This window comes from Leptonychotes weddellii, chromosome 5, assembly GCF_054177405.1.
Source record: "Leptonychotes weddellii isolate Sample4059 chromosome 5, ASM5417740v2, whole genome shotgun sequence".
In the NCBI taxonomy this organism is placed as follows: domain Eukaryota; kingdom Metazoa; phylum Chordata; class Mammalia; order Carnivora; family Phocidae; genus Leptonychotes; species Leptonychotes weddellii.
Window position 1 is genome coordinate 87,135,760 of NC_138373.1, and position 21,620 is coordinate 87,157,379.

A 21,620-nucleotide genomic window follows, 5' to 3' on the forward strand; every position below is an offset into this window, starting at 1 on the left:
AAGGCAGTCGCTTAACCAACTGAGCCACCCAGGCGCCCTAATTGGTATAATTAAATGATAATGTTTAAAATATATCAATTAAAGCAATATCTACTTAATTGATTTTAAACATTATCATTTATACTATCATATCTTTTATACTATGAAGGGTCATCATTCATATTATTTTTTTTTAAAGGTTTTATTTATTTATTTGAGACAGAATGAGAGAGAGAGAGAGCACATGAGAGGGGGAGGGTCAGAGGCAGAAGCAGGCTCCCCACCGAGCAGGGAGCCCGATGCGGGACTCGATCCCGGGACTCCAGGATCATGACCTGAGCCGAAGGCAGTCGCCCAACCAACTGAGCCACCCAGGCGCCCGATCTTTGAGCATATTTAAAGCGGACCTTCTAGAGCCATGTCCCCTGCCTAACAGCCAAGAGTGTGTTTGAGTGCTGTGTTTCCTGGATGCGGGCAAAAGGCCAGTCGGTGACCGGACACCGAAAAGCAAAGGGTTTGCTCACAGACAGCCTTCTCAGATGCTGCTGAAGAAGTGCTGTCAGGGCCTGCTTCTGTTGTTGCTGAAATGAGCAACGCTCTGCCCTGGCTGGGAGAGGCTGCAAGAAACCTGGGGGTTGCTGCTGTCTGCGCGGCATCCCACTCCACTGTTGTTTTGAAAGTGTTTGATTCAGCATTCATTGTAACGAGCCATTAAAATACCCTTTAAGAGAGGTTATTGCCAAGGAAGGCCTCTCTTGTGTGGAAGATAATGACAGGTGACAAGGAAAGAGGGGGACTTGCTAATGTGTTAACTAGACCCTGACTAGGGAGAGAATTTTGGCTTTATTACCAGGGAGAAAAGAAGTAACACTTAGCAGCTTCCTTCTAAAGTATCAGGTGTGGTACACATATCAGGCCAGTAGGCTCAGGCTGAGTCTTATCTCACATTTAGCTGTGCCAGGAACGCTGTGAAGGAAAGAGGCCTTTTCCAAGATAAGGGAAATAGCATTTCAGGGTTCATCATTTCCGCTGGAGGGCGGAGTGTGCTGCTTACTTAGGGACAGTGCAGGACGACCATCCCTCCCTCGGTGAAAGGGGGGAGCGTCCAAGGCCACGAGCGAGCAAACCAGGTCTCCGTGAGGTGAAGACATTATAATCAATGAAAAATAATTCCTCTAGGACTGCATGTAGATGAGAGACAGAACCCAGCCATTTCAGTTTATATGTTACATGTTCAGTGGGGTGATGCACTTCTCTCATGCAATCAGCTCATCAGATTCTGAAACAGAAGGATCAAACCCACGCACGTTGGCTTCGTCTCATAATCTTTTTGTGAACAGGTAGTTTGGGATGCCTATTAAACATTTCGATCTGAGTTAAGGGTTCTGAGACCAAATAGAATTTTTTAAATGAACATAGGGTGACTGTAACTATTGTGTTATAGAACCCTCAATAAATAATTCGCATCCAGTCACTGAATCTGGTGCGTCACAAATTTTTCCACCTTGAGACCTCCCTGAGGCCTCGCTCCCCTTCTCCCTGTCCTCACACACATCACAAAAAGCTCAGTGTCTAGCTAACCCATGTTGCCATGGAAGGGAACAGGAGAAATGCTAGAGAGGCTGCAGGCTGCTTGGGGATACTGACCTCTTCATTTTGAAAAGGACAAAACAAACACTTTTCAAAGGAGAAGTGATATTACTATATATTACTTAATGTTACATTATAGCCTGTTTTTTTCCTTTTAAAAAGTGCTCTCAATTAGAAAAGCCACTTGATAATATTTTTTAAGGGTTGAACAGGGTGGTTCTCTCATTTACACTCTTGTTACAGTGTTATATAATTGAATTTATATTGGTTTACTGCATAATTTCTGTGTGCTGTACTATTTCATAAATTTTTATTTATTGTACTGTTTCAGATATATGAATCCAGGTTATTCTTGTAGAATTATCTTTGCAATCATTTATAAAGTGGGACCCAATTTGAGAACCTACTTAATTATGCTGAGTGATAAGATCCAGCCCATAACTATACCACAGGAGGAGGCAAAAATCCACATTTCCAAGATTCCTTTCTCTTCTGAGGACTTGAAAAATCCCAAAGTGAAACAAATGAAGTATAAGTTGTTTATTTTTCCCACAAATATATAGCAATTCTATCCCTTCTGTTGATTCGTGGGAAATGCTAGAACACACTCTTTGTTTCTTTTACATTCTTTGAAAATGGATAATTTTGCAAATGTAGGTATTTATTGAATTCATTGGCGATTAGTTTCTGATTAATCACCACGAGAGTGAGTTAGGTGGTTTGTAAGAACAGAAACAGAAGCCTATATGAGAAAGAATACTTCAGGTTTTCACATCTTTTTTTTAAAATTTACTTTGAGAGAGGGGGTGGGGAGGGGGAGAGGGAGAGAGAGAATCTGAAGCGGACTCCCTACTGAGCATGGAGCCTGCCTAGGGGCTCCATCTCACCACCCCAAGATCATGACCTGAGCCGAAACTAAGAGTTGGATGCTTAACCAACTGAACCACCCAGGCACCCCTAGAGTTTCCACATCTTTGCCTGTCTCCGTTGGTCTTTCCATATGCCAGGGACAGTGCCCCCCAGGAGCTCAGTGTCTGGGAGAGGACACACAGACAACCAACTACAATTCAGTTTAAAAAACCAGGTACTGAGGTGGTGCCCTGAAGAAGATAACACAGGGGAGGCTCTGATTAACCCCATTTAGGGAGGATCAGAAAAGGCAAGGTGAGGGCGGTCTGAAATTGCAGGACAGGCATCAGCTTTGGAATGAAACAAATGTGGGTAGAATCCTAGCTCTATCGATTTGTAGCCATTTCCAAAAATCGTTGGTTTTGCTCCTTATTATCATTTTTGTGTGGGTTTGAATAAGTACCAGCAGCTCTAGGCAATTCTATGATTATTTTTAAATTATGAAATCTTTCAAGTATATAATAGCATGTAGAGAATAAGAAGACAACCACTTACTTATACCCAAGTTTGTCATTTTAATATTTTGTCATAAGTGTTTTGTTTTTTTTAAGAAAGAAAACATTACAATACCTGTTTCTTAGTCCTATTTACCTACCCCACCCTCCTTCTCCTGTTATCCACTCTCCTGAATTTGACATTTATTACACCTGTGCGTGTTTTCGTACTTTCTTATATGTATATAACCATAACCAATAATTAATTGTGTTTTATGTTTCAAATTTTATATAAATGGTAGCATAACATCATTTTTGCTCAACATTGTTTTTGAGATTCAATTATAATAGTACATGGATACCATTCATTCACTTTTGTTATGCTGTAATTCCTTATAGAAATATACAATTAACTTATTCTCCTGTAGATGAAAACTGAGGTTATTTTCAAAACTGGTTTTTGTTTTTTTTTTCAATTACAAAGTATTGTAATGGACATTCTTTCCCATGGCTCCCCATGCACTTATTTCAAAGATTCTTTAGGGCATATTCCTAGGAATTGACTTATTGGATCATAAGATATAGGCATCTTCAACTTGCTAGCTAGTGCCAGATCAGGACCACAAAGCCACAGTTGCATGAATTTATACTCCCACCAGCAGTAAATTAGAATTCCCACCAATCTACAACTTGTCAACATTACTTACTGTCAGGCAATTTACATTTTTGCACATCTTATTTATGTGCAATATCATGTTTTAATTTATGTTTTTCTGATTACTACAGGAGTTGAACATCTTTTAATGTTTACTGGCCATTTTTTTTGTTTTCTAGCATTTATTTACTCCACAAATACTGCCTGAGTTGTTTGTCTCTTACTTATTGATTTATAGGGTTTCTTATCTTTGTTATTTAACCTTTATGATTTTATCTACTGCAAATATCTCCTCTTAGTTGGTACCAGACCTCTCATCTTTGCTCATGGTGCCTTTGTTGTGAATAAGATTTAATTTTAACATATTTATATTTAACGATCTTTTTTATGGTAGGTGCTTTGATATGTTTTAAAGAAATCTCTCTCTACTCCAAGTCATAAAGATCTTTTTCTAGATTGTGTTCCCAAAATGTTGAAGGTTTGCTTTTGTATTTTTATCTTTAATCTATGTGTTCTAACTTTTTATATATGAGGTAAAGTAGTGTCTCATTTTTCTCAAACAAATTATTAATTGTTTTAGTACTATTTAATGAATAATTGGTCCTTTCTGTACTGAATGGCTATGTCCATTTATCATCTATCAGCTTTCCATATTGGATTTGAGGACTGTGTCTGTGAATCTCTTTAGTTTCATCATTTTATTTGTCATTCACTGTGCTGATACCACAATGTTTAAATTAACAGCGTCACAGGGCTCCTTGTGATGAAGAGGGTAGTGTAGCGGCTCACCTCCCCCCCTCACCACTCCCATCGTTTTCTTGTTCCAAATGGCCTTGGTGAGACTTAGCCATGTTCTCCTTCATATATATTTTAGAATTGGCCTTTGAGGTCCCAAGAAAAGTACTGTTGATTTGTACTTGATATACATGAGCAAAGAACCTCTCTCCATTTACCTGATGCTCTACAGTTTAGCCCCAAGGTGTCCAAAGGTAGATTTTCTTTCTATTTTTCCTACTGGGGACTTGTTATGTTTCTTGAATCTAAGATTTTTGTGTTTTCACCAATTCTGAAAAAATTTCAGAATATTTGAAATATTTGAAAAAAAATGTATTTTCTTTTTTTTTTTAAATACCGTCTCTTTCTTCAGTCTCTCCATTTCTGAAACTACTGTCAGAGGTAAGTTTGGACATCCTTATTTCATCTTCCCTGTTTTTCACCCTCTCCGCTGTGTGTCATATCTATCTCTCTGTTCTGTAGTTTGGATTATTTCCTCAGCTCTATCTTCTAGTTCACTGTTCCCCTTTTCAGTTGAGTTGAACCTGTCTGTTATATAGAGTTTTTCATTCCAATTTTTTTTTTTCATTTCTAGAACTTCTATGTTTACTGATGTTTTCTTTTTTAATATATCCCTAATGTTTTTTAAAATGCCCTGTTTTTTGTTCATGTTTTCTATTTCTTCTTTCATGGCTTCAGTTATTTTGAGTGTACTTTTTTTATAGGCTCTATTCTTTAGTTCCATTATTTGAAATTCACAAGCTTTAATTCTTAGAGAGTGTGTTAATGCACACACGTGCTGGCCTTTGCTAATGAAATGATTATTTATGTGTTTGCTATAATTAGTTCGTGAGTCATTTTCCAAGAGGCTTTCTTTATATGTAATAATTTGATGTGGCCTATTTGAGGGTGTAACCCTTCCAAATGGTTTGTCTTGCCAGGTGTCCCAGTGATATCATGAGCCTAGAGCCACTTTTTTTTTTTTTTTACTTAACCTATTTATTATGGAAAATTTCAAGCATACAAAAAAAGTAGATCAAATAGTATAATGTACACCTATGTTCCCATCACCCAGCTTTAATAATTATAAACTCATGGTCAATCTTGCTTCATCTGTATGCTCCTATACTCCACATCCACATACCACATATTGGTTTATTTTGAAGTAAATCCCAGATATTATATCATTTCATCCATAAATACATCACCATGTAAGTCAAAAGATGAAGACTAAAAAATAATCAAAATACTAATCATCCCTAACAAGTTAACAATTTCTTAATAGGATCAAATCAGTGTTCAAATATCCATGATTAACTCATGAATATTTCTTCACACTTTGTCAGAATCAGGATCCCAATAAGATCTATACACTGCAATGAGTTTATATATTTCTTATGTTTCCTTTACTCAAAGATTTACCCTTTCCCTCTCCTTTCAATCAAAGTGTGCTCTCTCTCTCTCTCCCTCCCTCGCCTCCCCTTACCTTCCTCTTTCTCTCCCCTTCACAATTTTTTTGTTGAAAAAATGAAGGTTTTGTTTTGTTTTTTCAGGACTACTTTCTCAAAACCACCTCCACCCCGCCCCCCATCAGCTAAAACAGAATACTTGTCTTGATGACTTCCAGCGCTAGTGGGTTCATTATTTTCTTGTCATGTAAAGGTGTAGCCATTTGAGGGGCCTAGATTTATGCCATGGTCTTAGCTCCATCTCTTAGCCAATAGAAGCTCAGAACATTTTAAAGTATTTTATAGCAAGAAGGGTTTCCTAACAGTCCTTACTTTTATGCAGAAATAAAACCTGTTGGTGTTTTAAAAAATCATCTTTGGATCAACTTGCAGGTTTCTTTACCTCTCTGAGTCACAATTTTCTATAAGGTGGAGTACTATTTTTTACTTATAGCATTGTTTCAGGAAATAAATGAGCTTAATATATACGAAGTGGGTAATGCACAAAAGGTACCCTTTCTGGGTAGAGGAGATTCTTGAGCAGGGTTTGAAGGATGAATAATGCTGGATTCAAAGTAGTTGAAGGGGGGGGGTACTGTATCAGGAGGATAAAAAAGTAAAAGGACATTTTAGGTGGAAGACACAATTCATGTCCTAAACTCAATTTTCATCCACAACCAACTTTATTGCTTCACAATTCTGTTGTTTGTGTTCATTCAGTTTTTTGAGGATGTAATTGAAAAAATTCCCAGTAGTTACTATCAAATATGAATCTTAACATAGACACAAAAATCTGTTATAATATTAAAATAAGACCCAAACCAAAAGGATTCTACTTGAATGTCTCCATGATAAGTCATGTGTTAGGATAGTTGTTGGATTTTTCTTCTGTTTTCTGAGTTGATACAATGCTCAGTTGTGAGATTGATTGGTTTAAAATGAGCTATTTGCAGTAATCTTTAGGCAAGGTTTTTGGAACTTATGAATTGTAGCAACTTCGTGCTGGCACATCTCTCAAAGATCTCCCTAGCTTTCCAGCCTTACTTTGGCAGGGACATCAAGAAAAGCACACTATATCCATAGGATTTGGGGGATTCAGGCTCCTTTCATCCAGCTGCTGGTCACAGATTCCAACTCCTTTTTAACAGTTCTATCAGGGTAGTTTTCTATTATCTTATAAAACAACAAATGAGATACAAGTAAACATCTGCAAAGCACAATGTGTGCTGAGAAATAAGGCAGTCACTTGACAAGCACATTTCCTTCCCACTCTGTGCTGGTACTACAGATCTGGCTGAACCACACAGTGATGAAATTACAATGCCACGTTGGCTAAGAAGGTTCAAATTAAAAATATATGTAATACAAAGAAATATAAAGATATATAATACATGTAAATATATTTTATATATTTCTGGTTATCGGGTAGTTTGAAATCATGATAAAAGCCAACACTTTGAATTAGAAAGGATGTATGCTACCACGGGAAAAGATTTCAGCCTGGTGTGTAAGTGCTCATTAATACTCCCTACTCCTTTTTTTTTTTTTCCCAATAAAGATTGATTGATTGATTGATTGATTGATTGATTTGAGAGAGAGAGAGAGAGAGAGCACACAGTGGGAGGCGGCAGAGGGAGAGAGAGAATCTCCAGCAGACACCCCACTGAGTGCAGAGCCTGAGGCGGGCTCCAGGCGGGGCTTGACCCCACGACCCCACGACCCTGAGATCATGACCTGAGCCAAAATCAAGAGTGGACACAACCGACTGAGCCATCCAGGTGCCTCAATACTCCCTACTTCTTTACCAACTAGTCAGAGCTTTGATTTCAACAGAACAGGTGACTCTATCTCATTGTTGATGATTACATGAGCAATGATTTCCTTAGAATTGCCTCATTACTTCTTAGAAATCTTGTGTTTACAGTGTATTTTCCAGAGAAATCTAGATAGAGCCAAGTTCTAGGTGATGATAGGCCTGCTTTGTTTTTCAACTTAATTCATTACCACATTAAATTATTTATTTTGCATACCACATTTGAAAAGTCTGTACATTTACAGTAATTCAGACATGGACCTGTCAGGTATCAGCTCCTCAGTCAAAAGGACAATCATAATAATAAAGGGGAGAAAAAGACTGAGAGGACATTATAGATGGTCTAAACTCCGGTATGACTGAGCAAGTGTCATTTCCCTTTAGACTCTGAAAAGAAATAATTTTCTGTGATAGAATTGCTTATCCAGAATTGCCTTTTCACGGAGAGATTTTGACCCGGATCTCTACCAGCTTCTTTTAAAAATAATCTCTTGGCTTGTCTTCGCAAAACAAATATTACAAATTGTACCCCCAGCCCCCACAGGAGGCTGGGGAAATGTATAGATGAAGATGTGTGCTCTAACCCCAACTCTTCCCAGGCCAAGTGGAATTTAGTTCTTGAATGAAGAGAATTTTTCTGCACCAAAGCTGTCCATTGGCAATTTTTACTCTAAGGAAAAAACAAAAGTAAAAAGAGTAAAACAGTAAAGCTCTGGGGTTGTAGATTCCTAAGACAAATGAAAAGGCTCTGAATCTCTTCCTGATAATTTCATAAGCCACATAAAACTCTCTTTAGCAGAAGTTGCTAGACGTAAGAGGTTGTTGCTAGCTATAGTTTTGTTTATAGTGGAAAAGAAGCTACTACTTTGCTTTAGAGTTGTTTTTTTTTTTTTTAAATTTGTAATGAATGATCTGGGCTTTAATGCCTGTACATTAATATTCGTAGTGTTTAGAGACAGCTACACTTTTGTCTTGCATCTTGATGTTCAATTCTGTCATAAGCTCTCCTGTTGATTTTGAATCTTTATATTTATATGCCTATCGCCTTTGGAATTTCCCATTAATATCCGTGCACTACGTTTGGCTAAAACAGTTCTACTTAAAAAAAAAAAAAGTAATATTAATCTTGGATATGCTTAGGACAGAAAATATTTTTAGCTGAACAGCATTTTTTTTTTCCGGAAATTAAATACTTGTCTTTGTAAAACCATAATAGCGTCATCAGAGAAACATATACAACTCGCATGGTTACCAAGGTTGACATTTCCTGGGTATTAGAGCATAAATAGGTTTGAAGCAAAAAGGAAAAGAAGCAGAAAAAGAATTGTATAACTCTTAGGTGTTTGCAAACTATTTATGTCAACAATACTGGGAAGATTTTTGAGAAGTGGGCCCTTGCTATGAAAGCAAAAGTAGCCCAAGTCACAAAATGAATGGATTCATTTATTCATTTGACATATGTGCTGGGTATTGTATGACATCCTTTACATATACTGTCTCCTATAGGCCTTAGAGCCATTTTCAAAGTAGGCATTGTTGGTCATCTCACAGATGATGGAACTGAGGCTTGAAGAGGTTAGCTTGTCCCAGACAAAAAGCTAGAATGTGGTGGAGGTGGGTTTTGAACCCAAGTCTGTCAGATCCAGAGCTAAGATATGTTGCCTCCATCTCTATCTTTAGGCATGCAACCCACTTTGCTGTAAAACTTTATATAGTTACCCTCTGTTGCCCCTTTTCTGGGGACATGTGTATGTTATCTTTAGTGGAGCCTGTTAGATCTTAGGTAACTTACAGTGCGTACATGTTGTTGAAATAACAGAAAGAGCGAGGCTCTCATAAGAAACAACTGTGAGTCCACCATCTTTTTAAAGGTGTGGTGGGCATTACCAGTTCAGTGTTTAAGGGGGGAACATAGCACCTTGAGGATTTATTGTTTGTATCTTGCTAATTACTATATGTCATGTTTGTGGGGAAAAGAAGCAATGATGTAAAGTCCTATGTCCTCCATGGCTCTTCCCAACAACTGACATGTATCTATGTCGACCAATTTGTTTATGGTCTGCCTGTCCACTTTATTTTTTTATTTTTATTTTTTTAAGATTTTATTTATTTATTTGACACAGAGAGAGAGAGACAGCTGGAGAGGGAACACAAGCAGGGGGAGTGGGAGAGGGAGAAGCAGGCTTCCCGCGGAGCAGGGAGCCCGATGCGGGGCTGGATCTCAGGACCCTGGGATCATGACCTGAGCCGAAGACAGACCCCTAATGACTGAGCCATCCAGGTGCCCCTGCCTGTCCACTTTAAAACATTGGCTTTATCAAGGCAGTCATTTTTGTCTCTTCTCTTTACTGAGGTATCTCCAGACCCTCAAAGAGTACCTGGCACGCGGTAGGTACAAAATGAATATTTGTTGAAGGGACAAAATGAGCTTATTTCTAAGATGGGTTAGAGGGCTACATTTATATGTATTAATCATTTCAGCTCAAATTTAAGCGTAAGTTATACTGGCACAGTTTGAGGTCATATGAGATGGGAAAAAAATATAAAACCTACTACAATTGCAGGCGCATTATTTATGATCCTTAACACAAATTATAAAGAATTATTTTCTGTTACACATGAAGAGGCGGAGTCTTAAAGACTACATCACCTTCCCCAAGCCTGGCCAATCATTTGCATCTGAAAGACTGTTTTGCACACTTCTCCTTTCAGCATAGGAGAAGAGCAGATGCTGAAATGTTCTCCACATTTCTGCAGTTCCCATTTCACTCCCAGTGCTGTCCAGATTCCTCCATGGGGGCGGCCAGGCTGTGTGATGGTTGAGAGCCAGGCTCTGGACTCTTGGTACAGCCCTCAGCTCTGTATTTGCTCTGTGATTTTGAGCATAAAACCCTTCTGAGGCTTAGTTTCCTCATCTATGAAATGGGGCTAATAACAGTGACTACTTCATAGGATTTTCATGAAGACCCAATGGGATAATTTACCTAGAGTGCTTAATTGTAATGTCTGGCACATAAAAGTGCTGAAAGTTGGCCTTAAGATGTCTAAACATCTAGACTTGATAATTAGTTTTTCTTGTGTAAATATAAAGATCATGGCAAATATCCACTGGTATCCACTAATACAAAGTAGACTGCGTGGTATTTGTAACCAAGACAGTACACGTGTTATCAATTTTATTTAATTAATTAATTTATTTTTTGGTAATACATTTGTGAGCCCTGGGGCGCCTGGGTGGCTCAGTTGGTTAAGCAACTGCCTTCGGCTCAGGTCATGATCCTGGAGTCCCAGGATCGAGTCCCTCATCAGGCTCCCTGCTTGGCGGGGAGTCTGCTTCTCCCTCTGGCCCTCCTCCCTCTCATGCTCTCTGTCTCTCATTCTCTCTGTCTCAAATAAATAAATAAAATCTTTAAAAAAAAATACATTTGTGAGCCCTTAAATATGCTCTAAATTTGGTCTACTCTAATAAACGTGTAAGTGACTTGCAATAATAATTATTATAATAATTACTACCAGTTATTTCTTAGGCATTATTGTAGGCACCTTATTTACCTTATCTTTACTCTTTGAATTAACCACCAAAAGAAGGCATTATTGTCTCTATTTTATAGATGGGGAAACTGAGGCTAAGAAGAATTAAATAACTTTGTCCAAGATCATTTAGCTAGAAAAATAATAGAGTCAAGCATCAACCCTAGCCTACAGTTTCCCCCCGTGTGGCATTTAATTATACTTATAGTTTCCTACTTGATTTTAACAAAACTAAATAACAGTTACCATTGTTGAACAAACTGTTAATTAATGTTTCATGCTTTTGAGAGTTATTTTCACCTTTCTTACCGCATCTGATTAGGAGGAGTATTTTTGAGTCCTTTTATCGTGCTTTACCCAAAAATGTAATTTAAATAATAACTAATAATAATAACTATGGGGCGGGAATAACCTCATAATTCTACCATACTTAAGTCCCATTTAACACCAAAAACTTTATTGTCTTTAAAAAATAATACACAGGGGCGCCTCGGTGGCTCAGATGGTTAAGCGTCTGCCTTCGGCTCAGGTCATGATCCCAGGGTCCTGGGATCGAGCCCCGCATCGGGCTCCTGGCTCAGCGGGGAGCCTGCTTCTCCCTCCTCCTCTGCCTCTCCCCCTGCTCATGCTCTCTCTCTCTCTGTATCTCTGTGTCTCAAATGAATAAATAAAAAAACTTATTAAAAAAAATAAAAAATACACAGGAGGAAAAAAAAACACAATTGATTCAATGTCCCTTACACTTAGGAAGGATGAGGGGTTTTGATGAGTGAATAGTAAGGAAGGATTTGTATGAGCTGCTGTTGACTCCTCATATTCCCTCTTGGTCATTACCCACAGCAATTAATTTTCCTATGCCTCAGTTCTTCAGCAAAGTAGGGATTAAACTGTGAATTTCCAAAGGGCAAAGAGGGTATCTTATTCTTCTTTCTAGTCCCAGTATCTACCTCAATAAAGGTTGTTGAGCTAACCTCAGTGGGAAGTAATACTGATATCAGGGTGACCGTTAATAGCAAGATCTGAAAGATTACATTGTACCAGTTCTTACTCCATTTCCACAAATTAGGAGATGAATATTAGGATTTGTCTCTGGGTCTCTCCCTTGCATCTTTATATTTGATTCTGCAGGCTGGTTTCAGGGATTCCAAAGAACTAGGAAAGAGTAATGTGCCAAACTTTCCTCTTTAGTTGCAAACTAGTCTCACTTGGTTACCAGATGCTTCTGTAAGAGCAGGGACTCACAGGAAGCAGAGAATGGGGTAGAGGTGCCAGGATGTGCTCCGGGCTTGAGAGAGCAGACTGTGCACATCTCTTCCCAACACCAAGTTCAGTGACTTCACGTTGATAGCAATGAAGGATTTTTCCCTCCAGTTTTAAGGGTTCCTACAGTAGGAAAGACTAAATTTCTTTATGAGGAAATTATTGTTATTATATCTCATTATTAGTTATAATAAACAAGTCTTTTATAGGAAACTCCGCTTGTCAGTGCATCACTCCAGATCCCAATCTTTCAGATAAACCCCATACCAGGTGTCAACATGAAGAAGACTATGTTTTTAGCTTAGACTAGTGGTTCTCAAAGTGTTGTTTTAGGACTAGCAATGTTACCCAGTAATTTGTTAAAAATGCAAATTTTTGGTCTCCACCCCAGACCAATTGGATCAGAAATTCTGGGGATGGGGCCAGTTTTTACCAAGTCCTTCTGAACCACTGGCTTCGACTTTGTCTTACCATAAGGCCGTGGCAATGAGAATCTGGTAAAAATGCTTAAGTGATGCTAAAATATTCTCTCCCATCCTTCTGAAATCTCGATCCAATAAACATTCCTTAGTAGATCCTCATGAAATGTTCTTTTGTATATTATTTAAATCTCTGATACACTATGTGTTAATCAACAATTCTCCCAAGTGAGACTGCATTCGGGTCGACAGATCGCCATGTTGATCATTTGTTGAAAAAGATTTGTAATAGTCTCCCTTAAATCCTATTTAATAGATGAAAATCCAGACATTCTCTTAAGAAACATCCAGAGGAAGACTTACAGTTCTGCTACATCTCTCGTTGATCAATTCTCTGTTCAAACAGGAGAAGAGAGTTCATCTTGTTACTATATTGACTGAATATAAAGGTGAAAGTTGATTAACTTACAGAAATAGAGTCACATTTCAGGTACACAGATGAAAGGGCTGGGGTGGAAGGAGGAGAGAGACTTTGAAAGGCATTTGACAGGGGAAGGTTGTATTCCCCAGGTAGCCCTGTCAAGCAGCTCTGTCGACAACAAAAAGAAGAAAACAAATAAATTGGAGGTTGTGTGAATGTCGCAAGACCAGAATATAAATCCGGACGACATGGAGAGAAGTCAATATCAGTAATTCACATTCTCACAAAATGTTTTACACTGGTATCTTCTAGCTATGCCAGAATGAAAAGGAAAAAAATAATATGTAGGTAAATCTCCCAGACACTGGTCCGGCATTCACCTTTTTTGCATAATGCCAGCCCTTAAAAAGCCTCACTGCAGGCACAATAGGCCTACTGATGAAAACAAAGACAATGTGTGACAAGACTCAAGACTCCTACATCTAGAAATGGATCTAACACTCAGGGAACATTTCATTCCTGTCTAACTTTCTAACTCACAAGAAAGAGTGAAGCCTTCACTTTGAGCAGATAAAGAATATCTTTAGACAGAAAGTGGAATGTAGGACTTGGGTTTTCTTTTGATGCTAAACAAACTGTAGAAACATGCATCTAAAAATTGATTGAAGATGATAGTAGTCATCTTTTTTCCCATTAAAAAGAAAATCATTCCAAGCTTCTGTTATCTGTCTGTACATGGACTAAATCTTCCCAGGCTCTTAAAGCCCACATGTCCTTTCCCCAGTGCCACCCCGTTCTTGTTTGGCTTTGTGCTCAGTGATACCACCTGTTCACCCCAGGCCTGGGTGTCTGGTCCAATGAGGGCCTTCTTGAAAACCTTACATAACTGTTTTTTTGTTTTGTTTTGTTTTGTTTTTCCTGTTCCATGGGCCTCACCTCACCAAATCTAATGGAAGCTCTGGCCCAGAATCCAGGAATGTTGTTCCAGATAGACCTGGCGGGTCTCACTGCTCATTAACATGAGCTCCTCCTCCCTGCCTGGGAAGTCAGAACACCCTGTCTTCCTGGGGCATCCATGGCCTGCCAGCTCAGGAAACGAGACCCTTCGTCTGGCGTGAGAAATCTGGATTCCTCCCCATGGCCATAAAACGTTCAGTTTTAAGTTTCAATAAATACTACTCTTCTAAAAGGTGCTAAACACCAATAAACTGTCTGATAAAGAAGTATTGTTCTAACATGTGGATCTGTAGGTGAGAAAAAGAAGTTCGCCCCTCCTGGAGCCTCCCGAGCCCTAGCAGAAGGCTAAGAAATGAAAGTGTGTTGAATGTATTCAGGCTTTATAGCAAAGACCCTCTACAAGGACCTAAAAGTGAAATCCCAAAATCCAAAAGGACAGTTTCATAATATTTAGACATGTTATGATGTACCACCAAAATTATAAGTATGTTTGAGATGCCTTCCGTTCAAAAGAGTCAAAAGTTTTGCATAACTGGGCAACTTCCTTGGCTCTTTTCTGTTTTCACTAGACTCTCTGGATGATCTAGCATTTCTGATGGTTTCAATGACTTCATGTATGTTGATGACTAACAAGTGCTTCTCTCCAGCTCAGACATCCTTCCTGAGCTCTAGGGCCATGTGGCTGAGCTTTGAATCCCTGTGGGCAGCATCACTTTCCACTCCCATTCTGCTCTCTTGTGTCTCCCTAAATGTCAGCACCATCCACCTGGCAGCTCAAGTCAGGTCGCTGAGCACCTTCCTGGCCCCTCCCGCCCCTGCAGGCTTCACCTCTGGTGGTTTTCAGAGCCTAAGGATTCTGTTTCCCTCCTGTCGCTTCAACACACCCACTCTCTCTCCCCACTGCTAGCTGAGCTCAGGCACTCACCATTTCTCCACAGATGCACCAGGGCCTCTCAGCTAGTCTTCCTTTCCCAATCCATTCTTCACGGCCAGAAGGGCCATTCTAAAAGGCCATGTAGATTGTACCATTCCACTGTGCTGAACGCCCCAGATGGAAACAAAAGTCATTTGTGACCTACCTCCTGTCCATCTCTATAAACACATCTTTCACTGTTTCTTCTCTAATCTTCTGCACTGGGGCTATGGGAGTCCTCGAATGTTTACTCTGCATCTCTCCATGCTTTTGTACCTACTAGTACTTTCTTTATTCTTCCTCACATTCCTCTCCTAACTAATTTCTGCTTATCCTTCAAAATCCATCTCCCTTCAGGAAGTGTCCCCAAGTTGCCTTTGGGGTTGATCACCGCTCCTGGGTATGATGGCAGACGAGGTCTTAGTACTTACATGGTATTCTAACTTCATTGTCCTCTCTTTCCCCACTGCACTGGGAGAGAGCTCTTGGAAGGCTGAGGCTCTGTCTTTTCACCTCTCAATTCCCAGAGCCATGCACAAGGTCTGGCTAGTGTATGTTCTCAAAACAGTTCTGTCAGTTGACTAAGAGAAATGCCCTACAATGAGGTCATATGTTCCTGTGCACCTTCTTTCTGGAAACTGGCCTAAATTAAGGCTACAAAGAAGTAGATACTACTAAAGTGGGAAAATTTGTTCAAGCAAGGCACAGAGTCAGATTTTAAGATGTGGGTCATTTAGGCCTGATTATGGGAATGTGTCTCTCATGAAGACAGAGGAGAGTCTTGGCAGGTGCCCACTTCACAACAGCCTCTAGAGACAAAGACAGTTATATGGGAGAGAGCTGGACCCTGGGTACTTGCAGACAGATGTGAACAGGGGTGTACAGGCATGTGCTTAGGGATTTAACACTCCACATAAAAGCAAGATGGAGAAGCCTCCATCTGTTTTGTTGCCAATAAGCAAAAAAAAAAAAAAAAAGGTCTTTCTTCCATTGTTTCAGTTCTGTAAATTTGTAATGTGAGAATACATAGTAAGCCCCTACAGGCCTGATCAAACTTATACCTCAATTAGATTCTTTTTTAAAGATTTTATTTATTTATTTGACAGAGAGATAGAGAGCACAAGTAGACAGAGAGGCAGGCAGAGGGAGAGGGAGAAGCAGGCTCCCCGCGGAGCAGGGAGCCCGATGCGGGACTCGATCCCAGGACCCCGGGATCATGACCTGAGCCGAAGGCAGCTGATTAACCAACTGAGCCACCCAGTCGCCCCTCAATTAGATAATTTTTAAAAATGAATTTTGAGAAAGAAATCCATCCCTGACCTGGGAATGACAGCCATGTTGTGGGCTCTACACGTAACTTCAAGATCATTACTTCTGCATCTGCCAGTGCTTTGCCAAAAAGCTGCCTCCCTGGGTCCTACCTACTTTGTTTTCCACCCAGCTCTCTCCAACCTGTGCCATGCTCATGTATTTTAATGCTGCATCTCTCCCCTGGGAATGTTACTATTAAGTTATCAGCCAGTCCTAATGATGGAAAAGCCTGTACTAAAAGCAGGCTTGGCTTTTGGCTTCGTGGCCCAGTAGAAACCTGAACAACTCTCGACTTGGGAACCTATGAGGGCAGAAGCAACTTATTGATTATGTCCAGGGGAGAATAGGATAGAAGCATTACCTTAAAATGCTATGTTGGCATTGTAAGTAAACAGCTCTCCCACCCTGTGGTGTAAAGCTAGCCCTAGGGGTGGAAATGATCACCAAACCAGTCATTTAATGACTTGCCAGGTGATACTCAGCCACCCTTCCAACATCTGTCTCTAGGAAACTTGTGCTTATTAGAAAATGCAATTCTGTTGCTTTTGGTTTCTATCCTAAAGTAGAACTTAGCAACATTTTAACCTTTCCAAAATTAAGTGTGAATAAATACATTTTGATTAGAAACTAAATCACAGTGCACTAAAAAAAAAAAAAAATCTGGTTTGACAAAGCAGTTTAGTATCTTTTCTCTGAAAGTTGTCATTCCTCCTCCTCCCAGCCCCCTTCTTCCCTTTGTGGACACTCAAACATGGGGGGATCACTTCCTTTTTCTCCCTGGCCAGTGTCCTCCTGTCAGTCATGCCGAAGCCACGATGTGCAGATTCTGCTGGACTATATACCTTTCCTCTCTGCTTCTTTCTCTGACTTTGCATGCATCATCTCAGCTCTGGCCCCCCTGATATAGTAATTTTGCTTAGATTAGTAAAATGATATCCTGGTGTTCTCACCGCCAACCTACCCAACACCACTGCTCATCTTCCTGAAACATGTCTTGAGTCATGTCATTTGGTCAAAAAATTTCAAGGGAGTCCCATTACTTCCTAAATCAATCCTATATCCCTAGATTTTTAACTGACTGTTCTGCTCTATGTTATTTCAACTACAGGTATATATTTGCTACTCTCTCCGCCACCAGCCTACCTCTGTGCAGTTGCTTGTGCTGTTCACCCCAACTACCTCTTTTGAGTGCTGGTTTCATTATTTACTAGCTTTGTGCTTCTGTTTCCTCATTTATAATATGAGGATCATAACAGCACCTACTTCCTAGGGTTTTGTGATGATTGCACGAGGAAATCCATACAAAGCCCTTAGAAGATCGCCAGCACAAAGTCAGTCGTAGGTAAACGTTCACAATCATTATCATTATTATCATCATCCCTTTCAAGGACCATTTCAAATCTGCCTCTTTAGTGAAGTCTTTTTAAATTGCCCAACTCAATGTTATTTTTTCCCCTTTTTGTACTTCTCTGAATAGCATTCAACATATAATGCCCTGTCTTAGAATAGTACGGGCACTTATCTTGGCCTCGACTGGACTCTACACTTGCTGAGGTTGAGGAAATTTTATTCATCATTTTGTATTCTAAAGGACCTCATACAGCACCTGGCACATCAAAAGGACTTAATAAATACTGGCTCAATTGAAAGAAATTGATTTTACTATTTTAAAAACTCTGTTCCTCAAGCCGAGAAAGAAATAACACATACAGATAAGTAAATGAAATGAGCGCCTTGATAACAAGGCTTTTACTGGTGAAAGACGCTGAGATTGATGTCATTAGGATGCACGACTGGCCCTGATAACACCCTTTTCGTCCATGTCCTTCCTTGCAGGTCTGCTTAGTGGCCTATCTTGGTTTGTTTATGCTTTGTGTCTCATATCAAGTTGACGAACGGACATGTATCCAGTTTGCTATGAAAGTAAGTTGTCATTTTTCTTTCTCTTTTATCATCACACAGAAAAAAAACCCCACAAGTACAAAATAAAAGAATGCTTTTTAGGGGGTTGCATATCAGATTATTCTAGAAATTGCATTTTTACGCAGGCCAAAAAAATGTTTTAGGAGGGCATTCATCCAGACCCCAAAGGTAATGCTGATTTTTTTTAAAGTCTTAATTTCCATGCACTAGGTTGGCACAGAGCATATGAAATCTGTCCTTCAGTGTCCTTACAAGGAATATTGAAAATTCATCAGTTCAACAAAACACTTGGCCAGGGAAAAGGTGTCTCTGTTAGTGCCCACTTCCATATCTTGGGGGTTTTTAGAATATTTTAATAAGGAGGCGGTCTAAGTGTATTTCCTCCTGTAGGTGGGATCACTGAGACAGAAAAAGTACATTGGGTGCATCCAGATGATCTGTGCCAAGAGTCTGAGGGTAAAGTGGGGGAGGGAGGGATATGCATGGTTTAACAAGTGTGTGTGTCTTTCCCATGCATGTATCTTTTTTTCCTCCATTAAAGATGGTGCATTTGGTTGGAACCATTTCAAGTACACAGCATTTTCACTGCACAGTAGAATCTGCTCCAGAGGGAAACAGACACACCCTTTTAGAGTTTAGGGAGATAAACACCCAACTCAGCAATCAGAGCTAGTAGAAATCAAATTCCTACATTTTCTTTCAACTACTTGTAGCCCAGAACAAAACGTTTTCTGTAATGTTAGTTTATTGAGGGTTTTTTTTTTTTTTTTTTGGTCCATTCACACTGTTTACTTTTCTTTTGTAACAAAACACATAACAACTGGATACTTCTTTGTTCAAACAAGAAAGCATAGTGCATAAGAGTAAGTCAGCTCTTATTTAGAAATTAGGAAGTTGCAGAAAAGATATTTTGTATTCTAGTATAATTGAAGCAGTTGACATAAAACAGCAAAATGCTTATATGTATGATATTTAAATCAGGTTGTAAAAGAGTAATTAATGGAATAAAAATGTTCACATTATTATCAAGAGCTGGCTACACAAAATATATGGTATAATCCTACAGAAATAAAAAAAATAGCTCTCTGCATAGAAAAAAAATAGTTATCTGTGAGTGGTGGGAAGACAACTGCAGTTTGTAGTCTTTTTCTCTAATTTTGAAATGTTCTCCAATAGTTAGATATAACTTTTCTAATTAAAAAAATAAGGGATTCTATTTTAAAAAATTGATATAATTTCATGGATAAGCCTACATTTGGAATTTTTACTTTTTCTGAGGGTGTTCCTTAAAAGAAGGCCAGATAGAGCAGGCATCAGTCCATGTTTACTTTTTTTGTAGAGGTCTGACTAAACACAGCAAGGCTTAGTGATGACTTAAAAAAAAAAAAAAAAAAGCCAGAAAGCCTAGTAAGAAATGCCCTGTTAAATTACAGGAACCTCTTTCACTAGGGTAAAAAAGTGCTCTCTGCTAGGTTCATCAGCTTATGTGAAATGCCCCCATTTCCCCTCCAGATGACCCAGCAGAAGCACCAGCATCAGCTTCACAGAGACCCCCAAAGCCATCTCAACAACCTGCACTTAAAATAAGGAGCAAGGACAAAAATAAAATAAAATAAAATAAGTCAGTGCCAATGTCAACCAGGTTGAGAATTCCCCACTAAGAAGATCTCATTAGCTACCTTCCCCCCGCCCCGCCCCACCTGTGACAGGCACTGACAAATACGGAGGCAGTTTTCTCCTCTCCTGAATGTGACCTTTAGTGGTGCTTGCTGTCAGCTCTCTAAGGCGCCCGCTATATTATCTTCAGGTCTAAAATGAGCTTCAGTCAGTCTCCAGGGTTTCCAAAGGCCCAAGTTACAGCCGACTTTCTTTGTGCCTCCACACCATCTGGGGGGCGGGGGGAGGGAAGGCACGAAATGCATCTTCATGAGATGTTTCTCACTAGCGTAACCGCATTTGAGTGCCTGCGTATTGATACCCAGGCCTAAGCTTTGTTGGAGATTTTTTTCCCCCGCTCCCGTTGCAGACCCAGACGGCCAGGGCAGTCACTCCGGGGGGGTCACCGCGGCTCTCTGCAGCCTGAGCACGCACGCGCGCGCGCGCCCCTCTCCCTTCTTCTTAGAGACAATGGCCATGGGACTTGGCTTGCCCCCTCAGGCGACTTCAGTCCTCCCTGGCCGCGCTCGGGCGGGCCCTGCGACGCCACCGGCGCGTTCCTAACCTTCCCCCCTGGCCCTGCCCGCGCGGCCTGGGCGGGCCCCTCGGGCCCGGGATTGGGCCTCCTGCCTTTCCTCGTGGCCCTGTCTTCTCGGCGCTCACCTGGCTGATTTTCAGAAACGTGTCCGGTTCATGTGCTTGGCAGCACTCCCGGGCGCGTTCCCCGCGAGGGCATTTAAGGCGCGGTCGCCTGCGCCCACGGACACGAGGCCCCCGGGCTGCCGCTGTTGCTGCAGGGGCCTCCCCGCGCCTGCCACTGGGGAAGGTAATTAAATCGAAGCCGAACCGCCCTCCTCCCCGAGCCGCCGAGCGTTGAGGCTGCAGCCGGGTACCAATTAGAGGCCGCGAGCGAGCGGAGCCCGCCCGGGCGCCGCTGTTACATAAGCGCGGGGGGCCTCGGCGCCCCCCCTGCCCGCCCGCGGCCGAGCGCCCGGCGCGCGGGCTGGCGCGGGCAAGACAGATGCGTCCCGGGCCCCGCTTCCATCAAGATATATTTGCTCGCATTCCCAAGGTCATCGTAAACACTTTCATTGATAGTTTATTCGTGCCGTGTAGGTAAAACAAGCCACTCGATTTTAAATTACAGATTCTCACCCAGAAGCTTGTTGCTGTCAGATGAATTAAAAGCCGTGAAGGAAAAATGCTATACAGCGCTGCAGAAGTAGCCCACAGGCTTGGCGGGGAGCGGGGATCGAATATGTATTTATGTCTTAAAATGGATAAGAAATTTGATTCTGTGGCTCACACCCGTTTACTCGGCCTGATGTTTTCACGGGGTGGGAGATGCAGAATCACAGTGTGTGAGATACGCCCCCATGAAAATGCATTCATATTCAAAGGAGCTGAGGGGCATGGCTTTTGTTTGTGCGCTAGCTGGCTTCTAGCATCTTTAAGATGCTCAATTAAGATTGAGCAAGCCCAGTGTTTGTGTAAATGTTTACATCCTTTCTATAAGCCAAGTATGTGCTGTTACTCCCATGTGACAGAGAATAAGACAAAGCCAGTAGAGTTGATATCCTAAGAGTCTTGAGAATTGGCAGCTCTTTCCATCTCTAGTAATTTGCTT

At 40.6% G+C, this 21,620-nt stretch overlaps 1 protein-coding gene across 6 annotated transcripts in view; it reads left to right on the plus strand.

The window, feature by feature from the left end:
• Positions 1 to 21,620, plus strand: part of SSPN (sarcospan) — a 117,183-nt gene that overhangs the window by 72,485 nt on the left and 23,078 nt on the right. For all 6 annotated transcript variants that reach the window (XM_081819065.1, XM_081819061.1, XM_081819062.1 and 3 more), the window contains one exon: positions 18,251 to 18,337. In XM_081819065.1, the coding sequence (XP_081675191.1) occupies positions 18,281 to 18,337 (57 nt within the window). In that variant the 5' untranslated portion in view covers positions 18,251 to 18,280. The remainder of the gene's footprint in view (positions 1 to 18,250; positions 18,338 to 21,620) is intronic.